Here is a 22,566-nt window from a genome sequence, read left to right on the forward strand (position 1 = left end):
TGTTCATATGCATCAGTGTACAATTTTTGTTGTATTAATTTGCCAAAGTCCTACTTTATAAATGTAGCATTGTACTGACTTGTTATGTTCACTACTCTCATCTAGTCCCAATGCTGGACTGTTACTATCTGTAAATAAATAAATAAATAAATAAATAAATAAATAAATAAATAAATAAATAAATAAATAAATAAATAAATAAATAAATATTTGCAGTCAACATAGCGTTTATTCTGATGGGCCATGGGAGCACTATTATTTAACTGTAAAACTTTCTCATAGGAAATCCTTGAAGCAAAGTGCACTACAGTTTCTTCAGATGACAATGTAACGCAATTCCACAGTTCTGTGACATAGGTGACGTAAAAGGAGTTCACCAGCCATGAACTCTCGCTTGAAGACTGCTTTTATTGTTTCTTTAGTAGTGCGAATGTCACAAGTAGCACTTCTCTGAGGGTTTCATCACACTTTTTAAAGTTGGCACTTTTGTAGGTCAGTGAATTGATGTAGCGGGTCAAGAACATTTACTACAGCTTCTTAGAGACACGATGATGCTGCACTGACGCTTTACTGCACGGCGCCAGGAAGTGCCGTTTTGCAAATAACACATCAAGAAAAACTTGTAACATATTGATGAAAAATCTTTGGAACACAGGGTGTCACTGGAGCCAACGCCTTGACAAGTGGCCTTGTCATCTTCAAGGCTGCAAATTTCTTGTTCAAGTTGCATCCTTGAAGAGGACAAGTGCACTTGTTGAAACGTTGGCCCCAGCGATGCCCCGCGTTCCAAAGATGTTGCACCACTTCAAGATTCCATCTTTGCCTGAACTTCTACCTTATTTGTAACATGCTAAAGTTGTTCGGTGTACTTGGAAATAAAACGAAAACAACGCATGTTGTTGGTACTGCTTATGGCTTCAATACACACTTGCACCCTATATGTAATACTGCATATATTTTGTTGGAAAACAAATCACCAGTTTCTGTATCATTCGGGCTTGGCTCATGCATTCAAGTGAGTAGCACCGCATATCTGGAGCGTCCACAGTCTTCTCAGTAAACTGAATATTGAAGCAATTAAGGGAGCTCGTTGGAATACGCTACATGTAGTGTAAGCTACATGTATGCATAACTACAAGAGTTCTAAGAAGAGTGTATAACTACATGAGTTCTTACAAGAGGCCAACTGAACGTGTGATTTTAAAATTCTGGCATCCCTTAGAAACTGAAGAAGCATCCGCTCACAATAAAAATTTTGAAATGTATGCAGAGTAATCCTCCAGTCGATTCAACATAATTATTCGGGCTCGTGCCATAACTCAAAGAAAGCATGCTAGATAGATTATTATTAATATGTGCCAGAAAGACACCCCAGAAATGCCTTTTTTGTCAGAGTGTGGAGTTTCGAGTATGCATTACACTCAGACGTTTCATTAAGCAATACAGCTGGTTTAATTGAGACGTTAGGTGAGGTTCCTATTTATTTGTTTGATGGTACTCTGGCTAATAGTAAAAAGAGTGTTACAAGACTACAAGCATTACTGTCATGTTGTCAGTATAATGTCCTAGAATTCCAGCATACAGTTATGTCACAATTGACGAAATGCGGCATGTTTGATATGGCTTCCAGCAGCGTAGCATTGGCGTAGACAGGAGGAGTGGAGGATTCATTCTAATCCCCATTTGTTTACACTTGGGTACATAATTACACACACGCACATATGCACATTAGGTGTAAATGCCCCCTGATATTAAATCCTGATATGGCCAGTTTACTATTTATTGCGATCACATTCATCTGAGAATCTGTGATTCACTAGATGATAATGAGTGAACCCAGCAACCATATTAAAGAAGCTTTTTCTTTTTTGCGAGGCCTCCCGACTCAGCTGACCATATGCATAACGTGAAGCTCAAGGTTGGACGTGGGCAACACAACCAGCCCATGCCATTTCAGCATTTGTGTAGGCACGTCCTATTGACTTGGAGAATAGAACACATGGTCACAGTGCACAAGAGATCCGCCCAGCAGATGAAACAGTAGGAGAAATGTTCAGAAAAAAATGAAGCCTCGCAGTCAGAATTCAAGTTCTTCGCTTACGCTGAGATGCGCTTATGTTGCAATTTGTCATACATGCAATGTATGGGCACACAATAACCATTGTTCTTATGTAGAAAACTCTGGCATTACACATATGTTGCTCAGCTTTTGGGGGCATTGTATAGTCCTGCACAAGCCGGAAGCTGCCACATGTAGTCAGTAATAGGACGACGCTTGCAGGACTTCTGGCATCCTTCGTAATGTAACGAAAGTAAAGACAAAGAAAACAGTAAAATTTGGTCAATATCCAATTCTATTGTCACGCTACAGCCTACTGATGCTTCTGCAAAACAGTTTTTCTTTTGTTTCTTTAAAGGGTCATTTCTTAATAAAGTAGGCCTGTAGGTGAATGTTGTGAAGTTTACATAACTTCCAGGAGAGCTTCCATTCGCAGTTGTATGTTGCAGCTGTTGCACATACGGCAAGCACTTGGATTTCATTGCCTTGCTGTTACTCACATTCTTCAACCATGCATCAGCACACCTGCTTATTTCGACCATGTGTAGAACTGCAACGGTTGGGGTGAGACACAGAAGAAGACACATAAGGTGCGAACTTTCAATTGAATGTTTAACAAAAAGCAATCTGGCTCACATTTTTTTTAATATTTACATATACTGCTGTCTCCATTTTAAGATAGAGAAGGAGTGGGTATAAATTTTAGTACAAAAAAATGAAAACAAAAAGATTAACATGCGATATGGTACGTTAGCCAATTGCTCTACGAACTCTTCATGAGGCAATTCGCGAAGCAAATCATCCATGTTGTTCAAAGTTTCAAGTGTGAGTAAAAAATGAACATTTAAAACATTTACTGTGTGTCTACTGAAAGGAATGATGTTTAGTCTGTGGCTTTGTCAAGTGGCACGTGAGCTACGAGATATAAAAGAGAACAGTGCCTGAATGCCGGATGACATCTTGTGCATCAAGATGACTTGTTCCCTTGCATGCCTATGTTCCAAGTCTGCAATGATAAGATGAGCATGTGATGAAGGTAAAAAGCTGTAATCACAGTGACCGTCGATGAATCCGATTGCTTTTTTTTTTTCTGCATTGATTCCAAATGCTCACTGTAACATGTGAATTTAGGGTACCAAAGGGTTTATGAATATTTCAGTATTGGTGGAACTAGTGATTTGTAGCCACTTAGGACTACATTCCACTGTCGCATTTTTTTAGAGTTCGTTTAAGGTAAGCACGTTTCCGAATTGCTTAAATGTGTGTAGTGTTGAATGATTATAAGTTACGTGAGGAAATAATAGATATTTGAAGTTGTGATCAGTATGTTCCAGTGTGTACCAAAAGTTTGTGCCAGTATGTTCCCTCGCTAGACAAATGTTCGTCAAACTTGATTAGATTGTATTTGAAGTCACTAATGCGGGACAAGATGAAAAAAATTTGAACAGGGGGCATCCCTGGAGGCAACATTTCGACAAAAGTATTGTCTTCTTCAAGGCTTGCCGAATTGGGTGAGTAAGCTGGAAACACATCAATAATAGAAAGACGACGAAGGGGGTGGGGGCGTATACGCCTTGTGTAGTTTGTAGATAGCTTTGCTTTCATGGAAATATGATCTAGAAAAAATACACTCATTGCACTGAGGAATTTCAGGTATCATTTGCCATCCAATAACATATTTTTACAAAAAGAGTCAGCAAACAGCAAACCTGGCGTTACATACAAGCAGATTCTAGTGCGGCCCTGTGTGCGAGCCATTACGAAATGCCATCTGCAGAATGACAAAGGATAACGTGGTGTAATCATATTACAGAACTTGAGCATTGTGCCGACATTAAAGGCATTGGTTAATAAGGTAAGAGGAAATTGCTTGAAAAAAAAAAAGAAAGTTATCTTCGTCTTGTGCTCTTCATCACCTTCGACAGCATAATGCTGTTGCTCTGACTTTATTGTGTTATATTTTCCCTCTTTTTGGATTTAAACACTCCTGTAGACTGCCTTTATTATTTTTCCCTTTATTTTTAAAAACTTATGCCTGCGGCAGCACCAACACCGTAGAGTTGTTGCTGAGTACAATGAATAAATAAATGATTGATTTGTTGAATATTATCGTGGAAGCATACAAAGAAGTGCATATTCAATAGAATAAACCACTGTCGAGACAGATAAAAAAAAGAGCAATTGCATTGTCTGGCGGTTGACCTCGACACCAATATTTTTCCTTCCACTGCAGCTTTATCTATTCTTTGTAAAGAACATGGGTACTATCACACGACACAAAACGCAGTTCCGTAAAAAGTAACTGCTACACATGTGCAAAACAGGCTTGGGTAAAAAAATTTCTAACAAATGTGCAGGTTTTGCATGCTTGCCAATATAGGTTTCAGTTTCTACATGCCCCTCTATAACTCCTAATAAAAGAAGGGTAATAGGCACACTATGGTTTTAAGGTGCTGTACTCGCAATTCTCGCACACAAATCCAGATGTCCGATGTCGCCAATTATGTGCCGATGATAACATCAGTGCCTTCATACGTGTTGAGTATTTAGTCAACACAAAATAGCTTCCATAACACACAGTACATATATGGTGCATAAGCATATCCAATCTGATTGCGAACAATGATTCCACAGAGCTGTGAATCTTCAAAGCTGCATATAATTCAAGAAGATGATCTGGATGATCTTTGTGGCTGCACGATGTCTCAGTGCGATGGCTGATGAGGTGGATTTGAAAGTTCCCTATGAAGAAGACCCTAAGCACTATGATGAGCAACATATTCGAGAGAGAGAGAGAGAGAGAGAAACTTTATTTGCGTATAACGCGGAGCAAAGCAAATGGTCGGGCCCCTATTCCAGGGCTCCGCTGGCCCTTGCCATCTTCTCTGCCCGTTGGATCAGACAAAGCTGATCATCAAAGGCCGAGCTGGACAGCAGTGCCTCCCATTTTTCCTCTGTGTTATTCATGTTGTGGTGTTCTTCGTTGTGAAGTGTACACTCCCATGTAATGTGAAACAGAGTTGGTGGGGCCCCGCACCACGGACATATATCTCTGTATGCTGTGGGGTAGAATACATGTAGCCTGTGTAAGTTCGTGTATGTGTTTGTCTGGAGTCTGCGTAACGCCGCAGATTCCATTGCTGTGAGGTTCTTATGCGGTGCTGGATAGAGTTTTCTATTCTCCCTGTAATACTGAAGAATTGTAGCAAAATTAGGGTCTAGGGGCGTTGGGTCCTCTATTGCAGTGTGCAAGGAAGCTCGGTGATTTGTGAAGCCTCGAGCCGCCTCATCCGCAAACTGGTTCCCGGTGACGCCCGCATGCCCTGGCGCCCAGATAACCGCTGTCATCAAAGTAGGAGAAGACGAATCTAAAGTCTTCCACCCACCGAGCAAAGGCACACCTCAAGGCGCTGTGATCTCGCCTACGCTTTTCAATATAGCTATGATTGGTCTAGCCAGAAAACTCGAAGATATTCCAGACATCCGACACTCCTTCTATGCGGATGACATCACTATATGGACAACCAAGGGTAGCCTGGCAGAAAAAGAAGAACGGCTCCAATTTGCAGCTAAAACAATCGAAGAGTACACTAGAGAAAGGGGACTTCAGTGCTCAGCAGACAAATCGGAACTCATTCGATTCTCCAAAAGTAAAAAACAAAGGACAGACCCGAGCCTTCGCCTTGAGGTCAAGTTAGAAGGCAATATTATTCCAGAGAAAACGACCGTTCGAATCCTAGGGATGTGGCTACAGTCCAATCAGCGATGTCTCCACACACTGAACATGATTAAACGAACAGCTCAACAAATTGTTCGTATGATAGTCCGAATAACGAACAATCGTGCTGGACTGAAAGAGCAAGACGCGCTTCGTTTGGTAAAGAGCTTAGTCATCAGCAGACTAACGTACTCGCTACCCTACCACAACATGAACAAAGAGGAGAAAGAAAAAGCCGACAAAATAATAAGGATGGCGTATAAAGCGGCTCTGCGACTACCACAAAGCACTTCAACTGCGAAGCTGTTAGCGCTTGGACTCCACAATACCTTTGATGAGTTGGCTGAAGCGCAAGTGACCACACAGATTAACCGCCTGCTACAGACGCCAACCGGCAGAGAACTTCTTCAGAGGATCGGTCTCGGTGGACAAGTACAGGCACATGGAAGAGCTAAGGAATTGTCGTGCTTAGTCAGAGCCTGGTACAAGATATGTCCCCTACCGAAGAACATGGATCCAATTCTACATGCTGGCAGGCGTAAAGCAAGAGCAGCTTACATAGATAAAAAGACAAAATATTTGAATACGGCAAGATTTACAGACGCAGCACCATATCAGACTAATGCAAAAAATATGGTGGCTGTGGTCACAGACCGAAAAGGAAACATTACAAGTTGTGCCTCCATAGCCCAAGCCTCCATTACAGAAGCGGAGGAGATAGCGCTAGCACTGGCAATCAAGGAGGGCAGGGAGCGAAAAGCCCCACTGACAATAATCACGGATTCGAAGGCTGCATGTAGGAACTACGAAAGGGGTAGAATATGTACGAAGGCCTTCCAAATTCTAACCAAAGCTCCTAGAGATTTTCCAATTGAATACACCCAAGCAACATATTCGAGATGTACGTGAAAAAGAAGCGCTTCCATAGATTTTATCGAGATTCTTACTTATTGTTTACTGATAATCAGCGCCTACTAATGAATGAATAAACTAATGAATGAGAAATTTCTATTTGCGGCAGGCCTGGCTATCAACCTGATATTTAAAAAGTTACTCTGCTACTCTGAATACCACACTGGCTTACATTTAAAAGTAATGAAGAATGATCGTAATGTGTATAGTATAATCCGAGATTTAAGATTTCTTGTCACAAAATAACTGCTCAGTTGTAGTCTAGGAAGCAGTGACTCAACAAAAATAAAGAGCTACTAAACAAAATATGGCTGTTGAAAGGGTACGGGAAATTCATTCCACTGCCCATGCTGATTTAAGACAAATTAGTATTTGTGCCCGTTCCAAAAAAGTGGTTTGGTTCTGGCTGAATTTCGTACCCATACAAAAAAGTGGTTGCTTTTGCAGCTTGTAACAGTTAAAAGTGGTCATTTAAGATACAGATAACTTATATCATCAAGGTAATATGGTCTATATTTCATGAGTTCTTAATAGTGGATATGATGGCATAATCTAGGACAGTGGTTCTCAAATGGGGTGCTGCAGAGCCTAGGGGTTCTGCGATGCCCTTGCCAGTGAAAAGAAAAAAATGTCTTTGGAGGTGAGTTTTGACCTATTCCCAGTTCCAGGTCCTGCTCCAGGAACTACAGCAACAATCTGAACAAGATCGCCTCAGCTGCCCCAACGCCTCAATTAAAAACTAAGCCTGCTACATCAGTACCCCCCTACCCCCCTCCCGCTTCGCCACATTAAGGGGTCCACCATCACTTCGATCATTCCACAAGGGTTCCCCCGACACATCGACGGCTGAAAACCACCGATCTAGGAAAAGTATGCAGAAGAATAGTTGTGAGACATACTGCTAACACCCTGAACTTCGTAATACAGAAAAAGAGAGAGGGAGAAGAAAGTTCATTAAGAACTGAAAGAGACTATCTGAGGTTGAGCGTGCACACGCACTGCACGCATGCAGACAGTACCCCATATCTTTGAAAAAAGCTTTCTGTACTCGTTCCAGTATGTTGCTTAAGTTAACAAAATGTCCCAAGGCCCTTTGAACATTGCATTTGCTTAACTAACACGTTCCGCTTGCTGCTCCAGATTATCAACACAAATGGAAGAATTTATGTTAAGAGTCGAAGTTACAACATAATGACCAAAAGACGATGCTACTCAATTGAAAGACAATATTATTACGGTGACAGAGACTGGGTGTACACATTTCGTTATAGGGATCCAGAACGACCAAACGTCCTGTGAGTACTTGGCTTGGAATTTGTCAAACACATCAATAACTGCTTCTTTCCCTGCACCTTTCTCGTTGAACAGCATTGCATTCAATGCAACATTAAGCATCAAAAGAACTGGAAACCACTCCATTGAAAATGCAGTAGTCTACACATTTAATAAAGGTGAGCTGATGTTGAACTTCACCAAAAAAACTATCACATAGGCTGTCTCCAAAGCTGGACATGCAGAGACAAACACGAAAAGCAAATGACGTGAATGAACAAAAGTATTGTCTTCCACATCGGAAACCAAACATACCAGTAAATCTGTATTAAAATGATGTGAGATTAGTGACAACTGCAGTGTGTACGATGCCATCATGTCATTTGATCTGGCCACATTTCAGTTATTATGAAGATTTCCCAATCTTCGAAGCTACCCTTAAAATAAACAGCATAAACTGTATTAGAACCGAACGCTGAGCTAGTTGGTATGCATTCATATTTTGGTTGGTGCAGTGCTCACATGGATGAGGACAAGAATCCTGCGTGTCCTGCGTCTCGTTCTCATCTATGTGAGTGAGTGAGTGAGTGAGTGGAATAATTATTTGAGGTCCAGCAGGAACGCAAACTCGTAGCACACCTGGCTATTCCCACGTAGGTGCCCACAAATGGGCCAATGGGCTAGTTCATGTGAGCGCTACACCAGCCAAAAGATAAAATGACAATATGTTGAAACTATAATAATAAGAACCTCAACTGCAGTGGCGTGCACCAACTAAGGTGCATTAACCGAGAGCAGCCTGGTGTTTGCAAACGTAATAAAGGGGCTGAATTTTAATGTAATGATAACAGGCATATGAAAGCAAGGTGAGTAAAGCTGTCGTATTATATAAGTTTGTGAGTTTAAAGGAACACATCCCTGCACGCGCACGCACACACACACACACACACACACACACACACACACACACACACACACACACACACACACACACACACACACACACACACACACACACACACACACACACACACACACACAGGCACAGATTTGATCGCATCGTCATAGAGTGCATCAGCCTATTTTAAACTCTGGATAGAGATAGCTGAGGCTACCTGTATATGTGTGTGTGTGTGTTTGTGTGTGTGCGTGTGTGTATACATACTAACTAAGCTATAGCTGTAAACACTAGTTTTTCTCAGGCTTAAAAATGAGCTGGCTTCAATGAGACAAACAGCAAGCATTGATGTACGTGTTCGCAGACAGCATGCCCATGCGTCATTGATGAGAGCGATTTTTGTCGAAGTGTGAGGCTCCAGGTGGCACAAATGTATCATGCCCTTATATCAGCTTCCTCGTGGTCACACACACAAAACCAAACTGTCTGCTCTCTATCCTATCGGGTCATATTTTTCCTGAAGCTTACGACGATTGTGTCGTCAACTTCAGGAATTTACATGTTCAAAAGGAAACAATAAGTTTCCAAAAAGGTTCTTACTGACCTGTTGTCTTGCTTGTATTTAATTAACCATTATGACTTAGCCTCTGCATAAATAATGGACACAGAAAGCTTACTCATTAGCAAGCAAATACAAAAATTTCTGGGTGCCAAATAAAATTATACTGAATTGCACTGATACGAGCATGTAAGTTCACTGAATACTATTGAATAGACGATCAGCTAAATAGATTAGCTTAACAGCCAAGGTACATGAAGGCAAGAACAAATTAGCACACAGACAAGTAGGGCATAACTGTAAACATGTACGCATATTACAACGGTATTTAGAAGAGAAAGTAAAATTAGTCACGAAAATAATTAAATTACATTACCAATTACAGCTGGCCGCAAGTAATGACAGTATACATTACTATAGGTTGGCAAAAAAAGTGGAGCTCACTCAGACTCACTCAAGTGTTGTATTTTCCGACTAGGGCTCACTCGGACTCAGACTCACCAAAATTTTCCTCAACCCGACTCATTCGGACTCAGACTCACCAAAATATTACTCCGCCGGACCCACTCAGACTCGGACTCACCACTGGATCCGAGTCTGAGTGAGTTGACTCATGAGTCCGTTAGCGTAAAATTAGCTTTTTCGATCATGGTGTCCACGCTTTTTAACACCAATTTCTCATATAAGCGTTGCTCTACGATATGCCTTTTGATCTTGTACATTCAAATATGGACATTTTTATGAAGTACGCGACTCACACAAGATATTTTTATTTTTATCAAGAACTTTCCGTGAAAAAATTTGCGGGGGGAGATGACGACACCTCCCCCCCTCCCCCCACTTTAACTCACGCATTTGATCAATTAATATTCAGGTGGCGCATGAACGGTAGTTCGTTGAGATATGTGTGAACAGACTTGAGTGTAAACGTAAGCTGATATAAGGCTGATAGTAATGCTGAAGATGAGTAGAGAGGACGATAGGTCGGCAATAGGTGGAGCTCTCTCAGACTCACTCAACAAATATACTTTGCGCTTAAGACTCACTCGGACCAAGACTCACCAAGATTTTTCCCAACCGGACTCACTCGGACTCAAGAGTCACTAAAATTTTCCTCAACTGGACTCACTCGGACTCAGACTCATGGCTCGATCTGAGTCTGAGTGAATTTGAGTGAGTCGACTCATGAGTGAGTTTGCTAACCTATGTGTACCTTAGTACTATTACTTTTGAAAAGTTATGAAGTTACTTTAACAATTTGAAAGAGAAAACAAGTGAAAAAAAAAAAATGAAGACCGCAATGAAGATGATTGGTTGTCCTGTCTGGTTGTTCTTCTTCACTGTCTTAATTTTTTTTTCATTGGTTTCCTCTTCCGAATTGTACGAACCAACTTGCCCGGCAAGCCACATTGTTGTTACTTTAACAAAAGTTGCACTGTCTTTCTGTCAGGGAATTAGAAGCTAAACAGTCGCGGTGACAGCTTGTCACAGTTTTGATGATGCGTCTCTAACCTGTCGCCAAGCTCGCTTGACCTTGCTTGAGTAAAAAAATGGTCGGGCGGGAGTGGGACTTTGGACCACAAAACTTATTGCTGTTTTGTCTCAAGAAAAGCCCTCCCTCTCGGGAGGACAAGGTTACACGTTTAAAACCTCTGCATGCTGCCGTTGAGCTGTCAGACAGGCCGCAAAAAGGGGAGCCGTCATCGACCCTTCTTCTCAGGACTTTCGAGGGCCGTCGCCTTCCAACGTTATTCAAGGCTTCAAGTTCGGATGCTATGCTGCTTTTCTGTGGGCCTCATGCTTGAGCTCTGGCTCGCAGATTAACTTGCCTTTGTTATTTTTCTTCCCTGGTAAGTTTTTTATGCCATAAGGGAAGCGGACATGCTATATTTTAGTCAAAAGTAATTAGGAAGGTAATGAATAGTTTTCTCGAATTTGCTCGCTTGAAGTAACTTATCACATTACTAAATTACCCGCCTATAAAAATAATGCATTACATTACTCATTACAGTAAAGCAATTTAATTACCATAATTCCATTATTGTAATTTTATTACTCCGAAGTCTGGTATTTACTCCAATATTTCATTGGGTTTACTTTCAGTAAGCAAGAAATGGTGAACAATTTATACTGATAACTTTCTATAATGGTGTACAAAATATTTGTCTCTTCATGTCAGGATTTCCTGGGTTTACGCACAAGCTTATGACTTTTCAGTATTACTACCGCTGTATGATCTTAGTTGTACGTACTAGGGGTGGCAGGAGAGGTATGTACCTTCCATTTTTCATCACTGATATGGTATCAAATACCTAGGTATTTGCTACGCTAGACCCGGGATCGCGAGGTGGGCGAATTCATGTGAAGCGCCTCCACTAGGGTGTCTTTCACAGCCTGAATCGCTTTGGGACATCAAACTCCACAAACCAATTAATAAAATACAAAGCCAGATAACCGTACTTGCAATAGGCATTCTAGGATAGTTTGAAATGGCCAATGTTACGCACACAGACATTCCTTTCCTCACGGCACGGTTGAGGTGACCAGTGGAAAGTGAAGCCGGACAAGTGAATGAGAAGACCATGCAAATGGGGCCTGAAGTGTCCAAGTTTTCAATTGGTGTGTAAAAAAAACGTAAATTAAATCACAGAGTACTAGCTCAAGCCGACCTCTATGCTTTCATCTAGCTCCCTCTTCATATATATATATATATATATATATATATATATATATATATATATATATATATATATATATATATATATATATATATATATATATATATACTTTTCTTTTCATAGATATGAAAAATGTAAAGCAATCAATGACCTCAGAGCAATTTGGTGTAGGAACTAGCGTACAGCGCAGTGTTGCCTCCTGCTGTACATTTATTTGGCTTTTCAGGCTTGCTAAGCATCCACATTCCTGTGGCACACACGTTTTTATCCGCAAACGACTTCACTTTGAGAGGACCAGTGGCGAGCAGCGAGGCTTGCCCAGTTTATGTGGTACAATTGTGCTAGGAGTCATTGCGTACTAGGACGAATTTTGATCTCGCCTGGCTACATACAGCTTCGATGTAATAGTTTCAGAGATTTTACATGCCAAAACCACGATGTGATTATGAGCCACACCATAGTGGAGGGCTCTGGAAATTTTGATCATCTGGTGTTCTTTAATGTGCACTGACATCGCACAGTACATGGGCCTCTAGCATTTTGCCTCCATCCGAACGTGATCGCTGCGGCTGGGATTCAACCTGCGACTTTAAGGTCATCAGTGGAGCAGCGCTGTACCAGCGTGGCAGGCAGAATGTTTAACAACAGGTGCTTAAGACTGGAAGTGGAAACTAGAGACGAACTGAAGACCAAAAGTGGTGACGCTAAGTAACGCGTTGGAGCGAAAGCTAGGAAAAGAAAATTTAGATGTGACCCCAAAGTCATGCGACGGAAGCCGGAAGTAATGCAAAGGAGGAGAGAGACGTGCGGTGTTAAATGTGACATTGTCTTTGTGCAGTGTCAACACAATGATCGAGCTTGTGTATTTTTTTCTTTCTCCTGCCCCTGTTCAGGTTGTGAGCTGCTGCAAACAGCTGACACAGTAGGCACAGGTGTGCCGTCAGTATGCAAGCGTCTGTACGACCGCGAGTGCTGGGGTGACAAGATAGGGCTTTATATGAAGCTCTGCAAAAGTTTGCCCGATTACATCGTACCGCGCTGAGCTATTATTGTCAATTTACAGCAAACACTGACCCCCAAGGTGCATGGATCGGCATACGGAAAAAGTTGCCCATGATTTGTACAGTTGCATTTTGCAGGAACTCTTTCTCCTCCAACTAGTAAACTTAGAAATGAAAAAAATAAATAAATAAATAAAAAAGTCAATGGAATCAGAAAACACAATACAATATAGTTATCTTCCTTGTGGGGACAGGAAAAGGAACATTATTTGGAATACACAATTCCTAGAAGATGCATATATATGGCTCAATACAGTCCGCCTCTTTCATTTTCCTGTGCTGCCCTCTACCATTTCATAAAGTTTTGTTAGGGGCCGGCACAACCAGTATTGCCAGAAACAAAGCCTCCGAGATGAAGAGATGTTTCGCGACCTTTCCGCTAGGGGGAGTATGTGCCATGGCATCATGAAAAAGGCGGATTAACAAGCAAACAGCAGCTGAGTACAGGTTCTCTTTTTTGTTCTCGAAGACATGTTATTCATGATGATGTAATTGGTCATATAAGTGTACATATAAAATAAATGTTTGAATGAATTACACATGTGAGCTTGTGAATGCATTGTGTGAGCTTGACACAATTTTTTTTACTTATCAGAAATTTTAGCAGTTATGGCTGATGTTTTATTGCTTTGAAAGCGAATGCAAGGTTTAGCGTTTTGCCGAAGGTGCACAATGAAGAGCACCACTGACCGCATCGCAGCTGTCTCAACTCGATAGTGCACGAGACGGAGCTGATGGAAAAAAGAATTATGCGCAGCTTCCACTGATTTATTGTCACGAAGGCCGATTAAACAGTGGAGCTAGTGGCATCAGTGTGCCCTTGCAACCATACATATATATCTTGGTAATATATGAGTTGGTTAAGAGCACATATAATCAAATACACAATCGAGATTTCCACAATACATAATAGTTAGACTCTACTGGGCTGCAGTGACGGGGTGTAATCTAGCACCGATCACAAAACATGAAAAATGATGAAACGGCAGTTCTCTTCACCACAACCATTCTATTCATCTCGATGTCTTCAAACCGCTCAGTACCACTCAGTGACAGCATAAGAAATACGAGCTCCACTCACAAAGATGCATGGGTCGCCTGCATTACCTCCGCGCTCAATGACATGCAGTGTACCGAGAGACACCAACATATAAGGTAATCTGCCTTTGCTCCGACAATTGACTAACCTAAGTGGCTGGTGCACTTATACAGATTTTCTTAGTCAAGTCGAAAGCAGTATCAGTGTATCTGCCAATGCCACACTTATATCGTACAGGGACAATTGGCGTATTATCGCAATTGTGCACCCGGCGAACATCTCTACCACAAGCACAATCGAGATTATGTGTCAATATGATGCTACACCTTCGACTGGACCTGTGTGTTGCAAGCTGCCGATTCAAAAGAGTCTCTTAGCAACGTTGGTTTACTGCAAATTAAGTATGGAAATACCATACCATCGTGGTTGGCATGCAGCATTTTTTAAAACTTTCTAGCCGCACGTGTTGCTGATTGCATACAGTAATGTGATGAGATTATTGAAGTAGCAAAGACCACCTAAGTACACAGGCCTCTTGGATTCTTGCCTCTATCAAAAATGCGACTGCTGCGGCTGGCATCAAACCACACCTTTGCGTCAGCATTTGTACTCCATAACAATTGCACTACTGTAGTGGCTAACGTAGTTCCTTGCCTGTTTCAATGTGTCAGCACTATATACATTACGTGAACATCTAATTGAGCTGAGCTTTCCAAACAGCTCGGTCCTCAGCGACGTTTGCCTCGGTCTTTCTTTAGCTAAGCTCATTAAGAGACAGGAAGAGAGCAGAGTGGGTCAGGGAACAAACGGGAGTTAAGGACATCATAGTTGAAATCAAGAAGAAGAAATGGACATGGGCCCGGGCACATAGCACGTCGGCAGGATAACCGGTGGTCATTAAGGGTAACTGACCAGATTCTCAAGAGACGGCAAATGCGTGAGGGGGACTAATACGGCGATCTGGGCGAGTTGGTGTACTAACATCTTCGGGAAAATGTGCAGCGCGGCACGGCCGAAGGACAAGAAACGCACAACACGAGCGCTGCGCTAGACTGTCTCCGTGAGGGGGAGACAGAAAATTAGGTGGGGAGATGAGATTAAGAAGTTTGTAGGTATAACGTGGCAGCAGAAAGCACAGGACTGGGTTGATTGGCAGAACATGGGAGAGGCCTTTGCTCTGCAATGGGTGTAGACAGGCTGATGATGATGAATAAAATTTAATAAGAACTTTAGAAAGGCAATAAAAGCGACAGTACAATTAGTGTAGCTTCTAAAACATAGCAAAACAAGTTTGGTTTGGTGTCTTACAACTACATTAGATGGTCTGTACCCTAGTAAATGAAGCTCATAGACACTGTACGAAAGTTACATTCTCTTCAAACCAAAGGTAAGTCTTTGTCTCCTAGTATGGGAAAGTGCATTGCAGACTGCATGATGTATGTACATGTCGACACCTGCTTATGAGTCAATTTTCGTGCCACTTACCGCACATCTGCACGCCGTTGCATGCAGTATTAAAGAAATTACAACAATATCTCTTTAATTAAGTAGCGTGAACAAAAATTTGGAAAATGAGAGAAATTTTGAGACAGAAGCAACGACATTGGGGTTCTTCAACAACCAGTGCAGAACGGACAAGGGACAAGAAAGAGAACATAGACGAGCGTTGTCCCTTGTCCGTTCTGCGCTGGTTGTTGAAGATGGATTACCAACTAGCCCAATCTCAAGCTTCGCTGCAGGACATTGGGGTGTTCATGCAACACCGGTTTGTCTTGCTTCTTTCTTGCATTACGATAAGACTGTGTCCGTTTGTTCCACGAGCGGCTCTTTCGAGACCCCACAGCCTTCATCCACGTGCTCAGCAGTGCAACACTTAAGTTGCTACAGGCAACTACGACCGTCATGCATTCATATCTTGTTCACAATGAAATGGGGCAATGTGAAACGAGCGACCTCGATAAAAGATCGGATTGCCATATCAGCAACGGTTGATCGCCGACAAGCCCACAATTAAGAGAGTGTCAACTGTCGAAAGCGGCGCATACAAATACGCATGTGACCTGGCGCAACGTGCGAGGGCCGCATTTCTGTCCGCTTGCCGGTGCCAGGTTGTTCACGTAAGATGCCACCACTAAAATCTGTGAGCTTAACCTTTGCTTAAAAAGCTTTATAAAGCCGAGCTCTGTGGTAGGCTTGCATGGCTGCATGGAGCAACATGAGAAATGAAGAAGTGAGCTAAAGTTAGCAATAGTGCAATGACTACTACTCACGATGTGGCAAGTGGGGTCACCTTCCTGAATGGCATCACTTCTGTGATTTCTGGAAATCCAGTGCACGTATACTTTTGTGCTCCAGGTGTGCACAGATTGTATTCCGGTGCATCCTGGGTTCAGCAGGAGACACGAACACTGCACGTAAGCAGAAATTTGAGGCCGCAGTTTTCAATGTCACTGCAAGGAGACATGAGAACATACTCAATAGAGTTAAATGGGCCACGACATGGTCACCCGAACAATTTGTGGTTTTCAGCGAAAAATATAAGTAGAGGGTCTACTGTGCCTAAGCATATATGTAAAATAGGACTGTAAGAGACTATTTCAGTGCGAAATAAGCTCTAGAAGTCGCCGGCTATAAGCACCGCTCACAGCCAGCAACTGCCGTTTTGGCATGGCGTGTGTGATGTCATGTGCTGCACGGAGTGGAGCTGCCGTCTTCTATCAAAGTTTAAAGGGCCAGTAAACAGGTTCCGACCTTTCTTTTGTGCAGCCCTCAAACAAGCTCGCTAATTCGTACAGTAGACCGCGATGATCACATTTTGCGAATATTACAGCACCACACAGACCCTCCATTTCATCATCATCATCCTTTATCTATTAACCCTTAAAGGCCCCTGTTGGGGTATTACATAAGACGGGAGCATACATTAAAAAAAAGAAACGTTCAAACAGTCATGAATTAAGCAAGTAGAATAAAAGTAACATTAGAAATGAATAAGGTGAAATTCAAAGAGTGTCAATATACGCAGGTAAGATAATGCGCTCCAAAATAAAAAAAAATAAAAAAGAAAGAACCTCAGAATATGTCGCACATCAGCACTCAAAAAGTTTGTAAGTACGTTTCGAAACTTGACGGGGTCCCGATCAGTTACTACAAGGCCAGGTAAACTATTCCATTCTGTAATGGCTAATGGCAAGAAAGAGTTGTTAAAGGAATTGGCAGAGCCGTGAATTCTTTGAAGGCGGCGTAAAGTGCGAAGTGACAGGCGGCGTGAAAACAATTCCCACGCCTCTTTCCTACGCCTGTCCAATCCTCCTTGTACGCGCAGTGACGATCTTGCCATCACGTGCCACTGAGCTCGCTGATTGGTCCTTTGCACCATGAAACGGCGCCTTGGCCCTGCGGCGATGCAGTTTTGACCACGCAGTGCGCATTTTCATTTTCCTGTGCTGCCCTCTGCTGTTTTGTAGAGCCCGAGAATACTGGGCCAAGTGGTATCGCCAGAACGAAAGCCTCCGAGATGAAAAGGCGTCTCACTACTCTACAGCTGGGGGAAGGGTGCATGCCTCACCGGTGCCTCATACTCCCCGCACCGCGCTTCTTCCCCGCGCCACTATGACACATGCGCACGTGGGGGAAGCCTTGCTCAGCCGCTTCAAGAGGAAGATGGAAAGAACGAGCGAGAAACTGAAACCAGCCAAAGTGGGTCATTCTATCCTGTAACGTCCTTATCAAAGCACTTATTCGCAAAGTTCTTGTGGCAGCATGTCCCACTGTACAAGTGCGCAGTTAATTCTACATTAGGAATTTTGGACAGCGAGGTTGTTTACTGGCCCTTTAAGCCGACGCAAATCATTCAGTTTCAATACTGATCTGAACAAAGACGAAATGGCTCGATTGCCTGCACAGCTGATCATGGAACAAAATCGTTCGTAGTAATACAGACACTCGCACAGCAAGCAGCCTGTCATGTCACGGCTCACAAGTGCGCCAGTGCTGCCCGACCCTCAGGCTGCTCGAACGTGTATAAAAATATTCAATTATAAACTAGGTGCCCATCTCAATAAAATGCACTAAGATTTCACCAGCTACATTGTGAACCCTCAAGGATTAACCAATGCAACATACATTGTGATAAAAAATTGGGTGTCATGACCCCTTGAAGCTGATATTGAATGACTCTTGCCAGGACAAGTCCGACGATCTGATTTTAAAAAGAAATGCAAGACAGTCATTGCTGCAATGAATTCAATTTGAATGCCATGGCTCTACAGGACGGTGTTGTTTAATCAAGTCTTTTAAAGTAGTGTGATAAATGTAACATTCTCGTGGGAAAGCTGTCTGTCATTTATGCTATATTTAAGCAATACTGTGAGGCAAGCGAAAAATAGTTTCTGGGACCCCTTATGGAAAGCGGGACACCAAATGGTATAGGAGAAATGCTAAAAGCATTTAAGTTTCCACTTGAATGCTTTGCTTGCTCTATGCGGAACATCTTCAAGTCTTTCAAAACACCACTTTGGTTGGTACATCCTGCTTTGCTTTATCATAAACACCTCACGAACAGATGAAATGTTGTTTAAATAATGGTTTCATTTGATAAAACACTTGATATGGCTGTTAGCCAAACTTGCTTGACTTTCATGACCCAGACACATAAGTGTCACGATTGAGTCTGCAGAAATATCACTTACTCAACTTACCAGCTAATGACTCTAGGTATTATCGAAGTAAGTAACACCCTCAGTTATGTGCATACAGCTGCTGTAATTGTGGAGGTAATTAAAAAAAGTAAGCAAGAAAAGCATCGTGCAGAATGTTCTTCAACAAACTGATTACAGCTGTTTTGGTTAGCACTATTTGGTGATTCTTCCCCTAAATGGCAATTTCACGATACAGATCAGAAGAACTACGTCACAATAGATTGGATGAAAGTTCAAGGTGTAATAGTGGAACATAAGTATAGAGCTTCAATACACATTCATGGGCAAATACAACACTGTGGGAACACCCCCGTAATGCAAGAAAACCCACTGCCAACATAACAGTAAGTACCAAGTATGGCACTGCCAACTTTATTGGCACAAGGAGTCTAGCATGTCATCATGACATTTGTTTCCTAGGGAGGAAATGTCGCACTAACTAGCATAATAAGATCCAATCAACGCTGTTTTGTTATCAGTCACTGTCACAAAGGAATGTGAACTCCAAAGCCGCCATTTGGAGCATATTTGCTTTGTTTGAGTGTTATACTGGTAGCATCGACTTCCATCTCCCGACAGTGAAGCTTAGCACACCCATGCAATCACACACTATCGATTTCCAAATACTCAGCAGGAATTTTCATCTGGTTCCCTCGTCAGTATGTGAAGGACTATTTTTGCATTCCAATCCTCACTTCCATAAATGTTTAGTCTAGCATCGCACACTCATGTTCAATTTACAATCTTCTGTCATCACGCTTGCATCAACGCAGTGGTTTTATGCAGTAACTGCCTCCTGTATTTCATTTAGCAGCATTATGTGACGTTAACAGGTGGATGACACTGCAATTGTCCGACACGAAATCCCTACGTCCCGCCCCCCTCCCCCTGCCCACCACCAAAGCTGTTGGCGTCAAGAGTACAAGAGGTCAGACACCCTCGAAAAAAATTTCTGGCTATGCCCCTGCTTGTACTACTCAATGCTTCACCTGTCCCGATGCAGAATGTAATATTGATTCTAGGCTAAAAGTCTGTGCACGTTATCTCACGCAACATCAAAGTTACGATACATTCGGCTCATTTTTGAGAACTTGAGGATAATAAATGGCTGGTCTAAATTGAGCACTCCAGACATTTGCCGAAGTGCTACCGATAATAATAAATGCTGGGGTTTTACGTGCTAAAACCATGATGTGGTTACGAGAGACACCATAGCGGATGGCTTTGGAAATTTTGAGCTGAGCTTCTTTAATGTGTGCGTAAATTTTTTTTAACATACTGCTAACCCACATTTGTGGGTCATTACAGGGAGTGAATACATCAAATAACAATTGATTTGTACAGAACACTCAAGTAACATCAAAAGTAAAGAAAACAAAAAGAACATGCAAAAATATCAAAATCATCGAGTGGCATTACAAGAAACATAAGAGCGTTGACTAAGCGCACGGGCCTCTAGCATTTTGCCTCTATCAAAATGCGGCCAAGATTCAATCCCGTGACCTTTGAGTCAGCAGTCAAACACAGCAACCACTAGACCACCACACTGGGTCAAGTGCTACCTATTACAGGGCTTGAGGTTGCTCACCTTTGACACAGAAGTGCAACCGAGTTTGTGAGTAGTTCTGGATATGCAACTGCTGCGGTTTTGTCGTTGTTGAGAGCATATCAGCACTATGCAGTGGTGCCAGGAGATGCTGTGGCGTGTTGGCTCTTCCAACCTCCGATAGCTCTGGCTGCTTATTTGGCTCACACTTGAAAAACATGAGCATGAAAGGACAAGAATCAAGTCAAGAAATCAAAAGTATGAGTGCTTTCCATCCTTTTGAGTTATTTTTGGCTCAGCCATGTTTTCTGTGGCTACAATCAGGAACAGGCTCCGCATCGTGACCGAGTGTGACAAGAACCAGCTGAACACAGCATAACTGCTCCGACAGGGAGAACAATAGGCTGCTAAAGACAGGTATCTGCGGCCTAGCTGGTTTCTAAGGGCCCTCCTAGAGACATTTCTTCTATGAAAACCCTTACAAGGCCATATCCACTATGGTCGCGTGCATAGGTGCCATGTAATACTAATCTTTTTTTAAGTTTGGCAGTTACAGAAAATGAAAACGTATAAAGGCCGTCTTGAAACTTTCTTAATCAACACTTTAGTTGTCATAAAGCAAATTTCCTCGGTATACAGCGTTCGCTGTGCACCAGAATAAAAATTTTTTGGTTTGATTTGATGTCTCTGAATTCCATGAGTGGAAGCAGTGCTTAATATTTGCTCCAGGTAAACCAATATGGAAACTATGATTTATTGCACAAAAATTTTGCTGCGAATTTTCACAAAATATAAGGCAACAACAAGTGAAAAGTTGTCTATTTGTTTAATTGTTGAAGCAAACATGCACATTAATACTTGCACAAAGACCAAAATACGGCTTTCTTGTAACGTATACTTCACGAAAGGTGTAACTTTTGCGTAGTAACGACAGGGTAAACGATGTCCCTTCTTAACAAGGTAGAAAGGCACTCACGCTAGCTACTCGGATTCAGTCACAGACACACAATCACCCACTGTGATTCTGAGACATATATTCATCGTACCAAGTCCGATATTCATCAGGTCGCGCGTCTGTGAGTGCGGCTTCGATGGCAAGTTTGACGTGCGGCTCTGTGATTTCGAAACTATGGCGGTTGCCGTACCAGAGTACACTCGACAACATCACTCTGGCTGCTTCACGCGCCCAGCGTTCTTTGGCAGCAAGTAGACAGTGACGGTACGCCGCCACCTGCGCCCGCCGAAGCCGAATCTCTTCGTTCAGGTCTGTCAGGCAACGTATGGCGCTGAGCGACAACCTAAACCCAGCACGGGTCCAACGCAAGACTCCAGTAGCGAGTACGCGAGTCCCAGGCTCCGGTGAGGGCAGGTGGCCCGCATTCGCCACTCCGTTTTCGAGGTAAGCCTCCATAACGTCGGTGTCGTCGTCTAGAGATACGAGCCAGGAGTCCGTATGAGCGAGGTACCTGCTACACCGTATCGTGGCCACGGAGACGACTTGGGTGACGCGAAAGCCGCAGTAGTACGTCGCGCCGCTCGGTACGCCTGGTCGACACGACCGACCGCACTCCTTGAGGTCTCTGAAGCTCAGAAGGCTGCGGCAGCTCTGGCAGTCGGAGTTGGACGTTCCCATGCTGTCATACACAGCACTCGAAAGTCACCACAACCACATGGTGTGCCAACACCTACGCGCGACACCGATAGACTTCATTAACTAAATTTCCTTGAATAAGCAATGGAAGCACGTTAATGAGCGCGTTGAAAAAAGCAAAACATGCTGTCACAGTGCCTGGTCAGGTATCCACATTCATAATTCGTCAACCTATCGCGGTTTATCCAGAGAACATGTCCACGACCGCTTTGTTTACATTGTCCCGCGCTCGTTGCACCAGCTGCTCGCAAGCGACTATGGCGTCGCCTGCCGTCGTTCCTTAGCACCACCTTTTCAGCAAAATATCAAAATTATGCGAGAATAAGGTACCGCAGGAATATGTCAATTAACCGCCCTTTCTCAAGCCTATCTAGTTGATTTTATTTTGTAGGTAGTCAAAGAGATCGGCTGCAGAAAGAGGCGCGAAATTCAATTCCGTTTTGTGGAAGTAAAGAGAAATAAAGTTTTTCTGT

The 22,566-nt window shown here is 42.6% G+C and overlaps 1 protein-coding gene and 1 long non-coding RNA gene across 2 annotated transcripts; one reads left to right on the forward strand and one right to left on the reverse strand.

Moving 5' to 3' along the window:
- Positions 1 to 2,191: 2,191 nt before the first annotated feature.
- LOC119401239 (uncharacterized) lies at positions 2,192 to 13,691 on the forward strand. Its single transcript, XR_007417299.1, has 5 exons — positions 2,192 to 2,649; positions 3,508 to 3,570; positions 7,830 to 7,984; positions 8,058 to 8,140; positions 12,990 to 13,691. It is a non-coding gene; the product is annotated as an uncharacterized LOC119401239 (long non-coding RNA).
- Positions 13,692 to 20,325: 6,634 nt separating this feature from the next.
- LOC119401238 (uncharacterized) lies at positions 20,326 to 22,334 on the reverse strand. Its single transcript, XM_037667923.2, has 2 exons — positions 21,909 to 22,334; positions 20,326 to 20,650 (listed from the first exon to the last, which is right to left on the reverse strand). The coding sequence occupies exons 1-2, from the start codon at positions 22,073 to 22,075 to the stop codon at positions 20,455 to 20,457; spliced, it is 363 nt and encodes a 120-aa protein (XP_037523851.2). The 5' UTR covers positions 22,076 to 22,334; the 3' UTR covers positions 20,326 to 20,454.
- Between the last annotated feature and the right edge of the window lie 232 nt (positions 22,335 to 22,566).

Source organism: Rhipicephalus sanguineus, chromosome 8 (genome assembly GCF_013339695.2).
Source record: "Rhipicephalus sanguineus isolate Rsan-2018 chromosome 8, BIME_Rsan_1.4, whole genome shotgun sequence".
NCBI classification, from domain to species: Eukaryota; Metazoa; Arthropoda; class Arachnida; order Ixodida; family Ixodidae; genus Rhipicephalus; species Rhipicephalus sanguineus.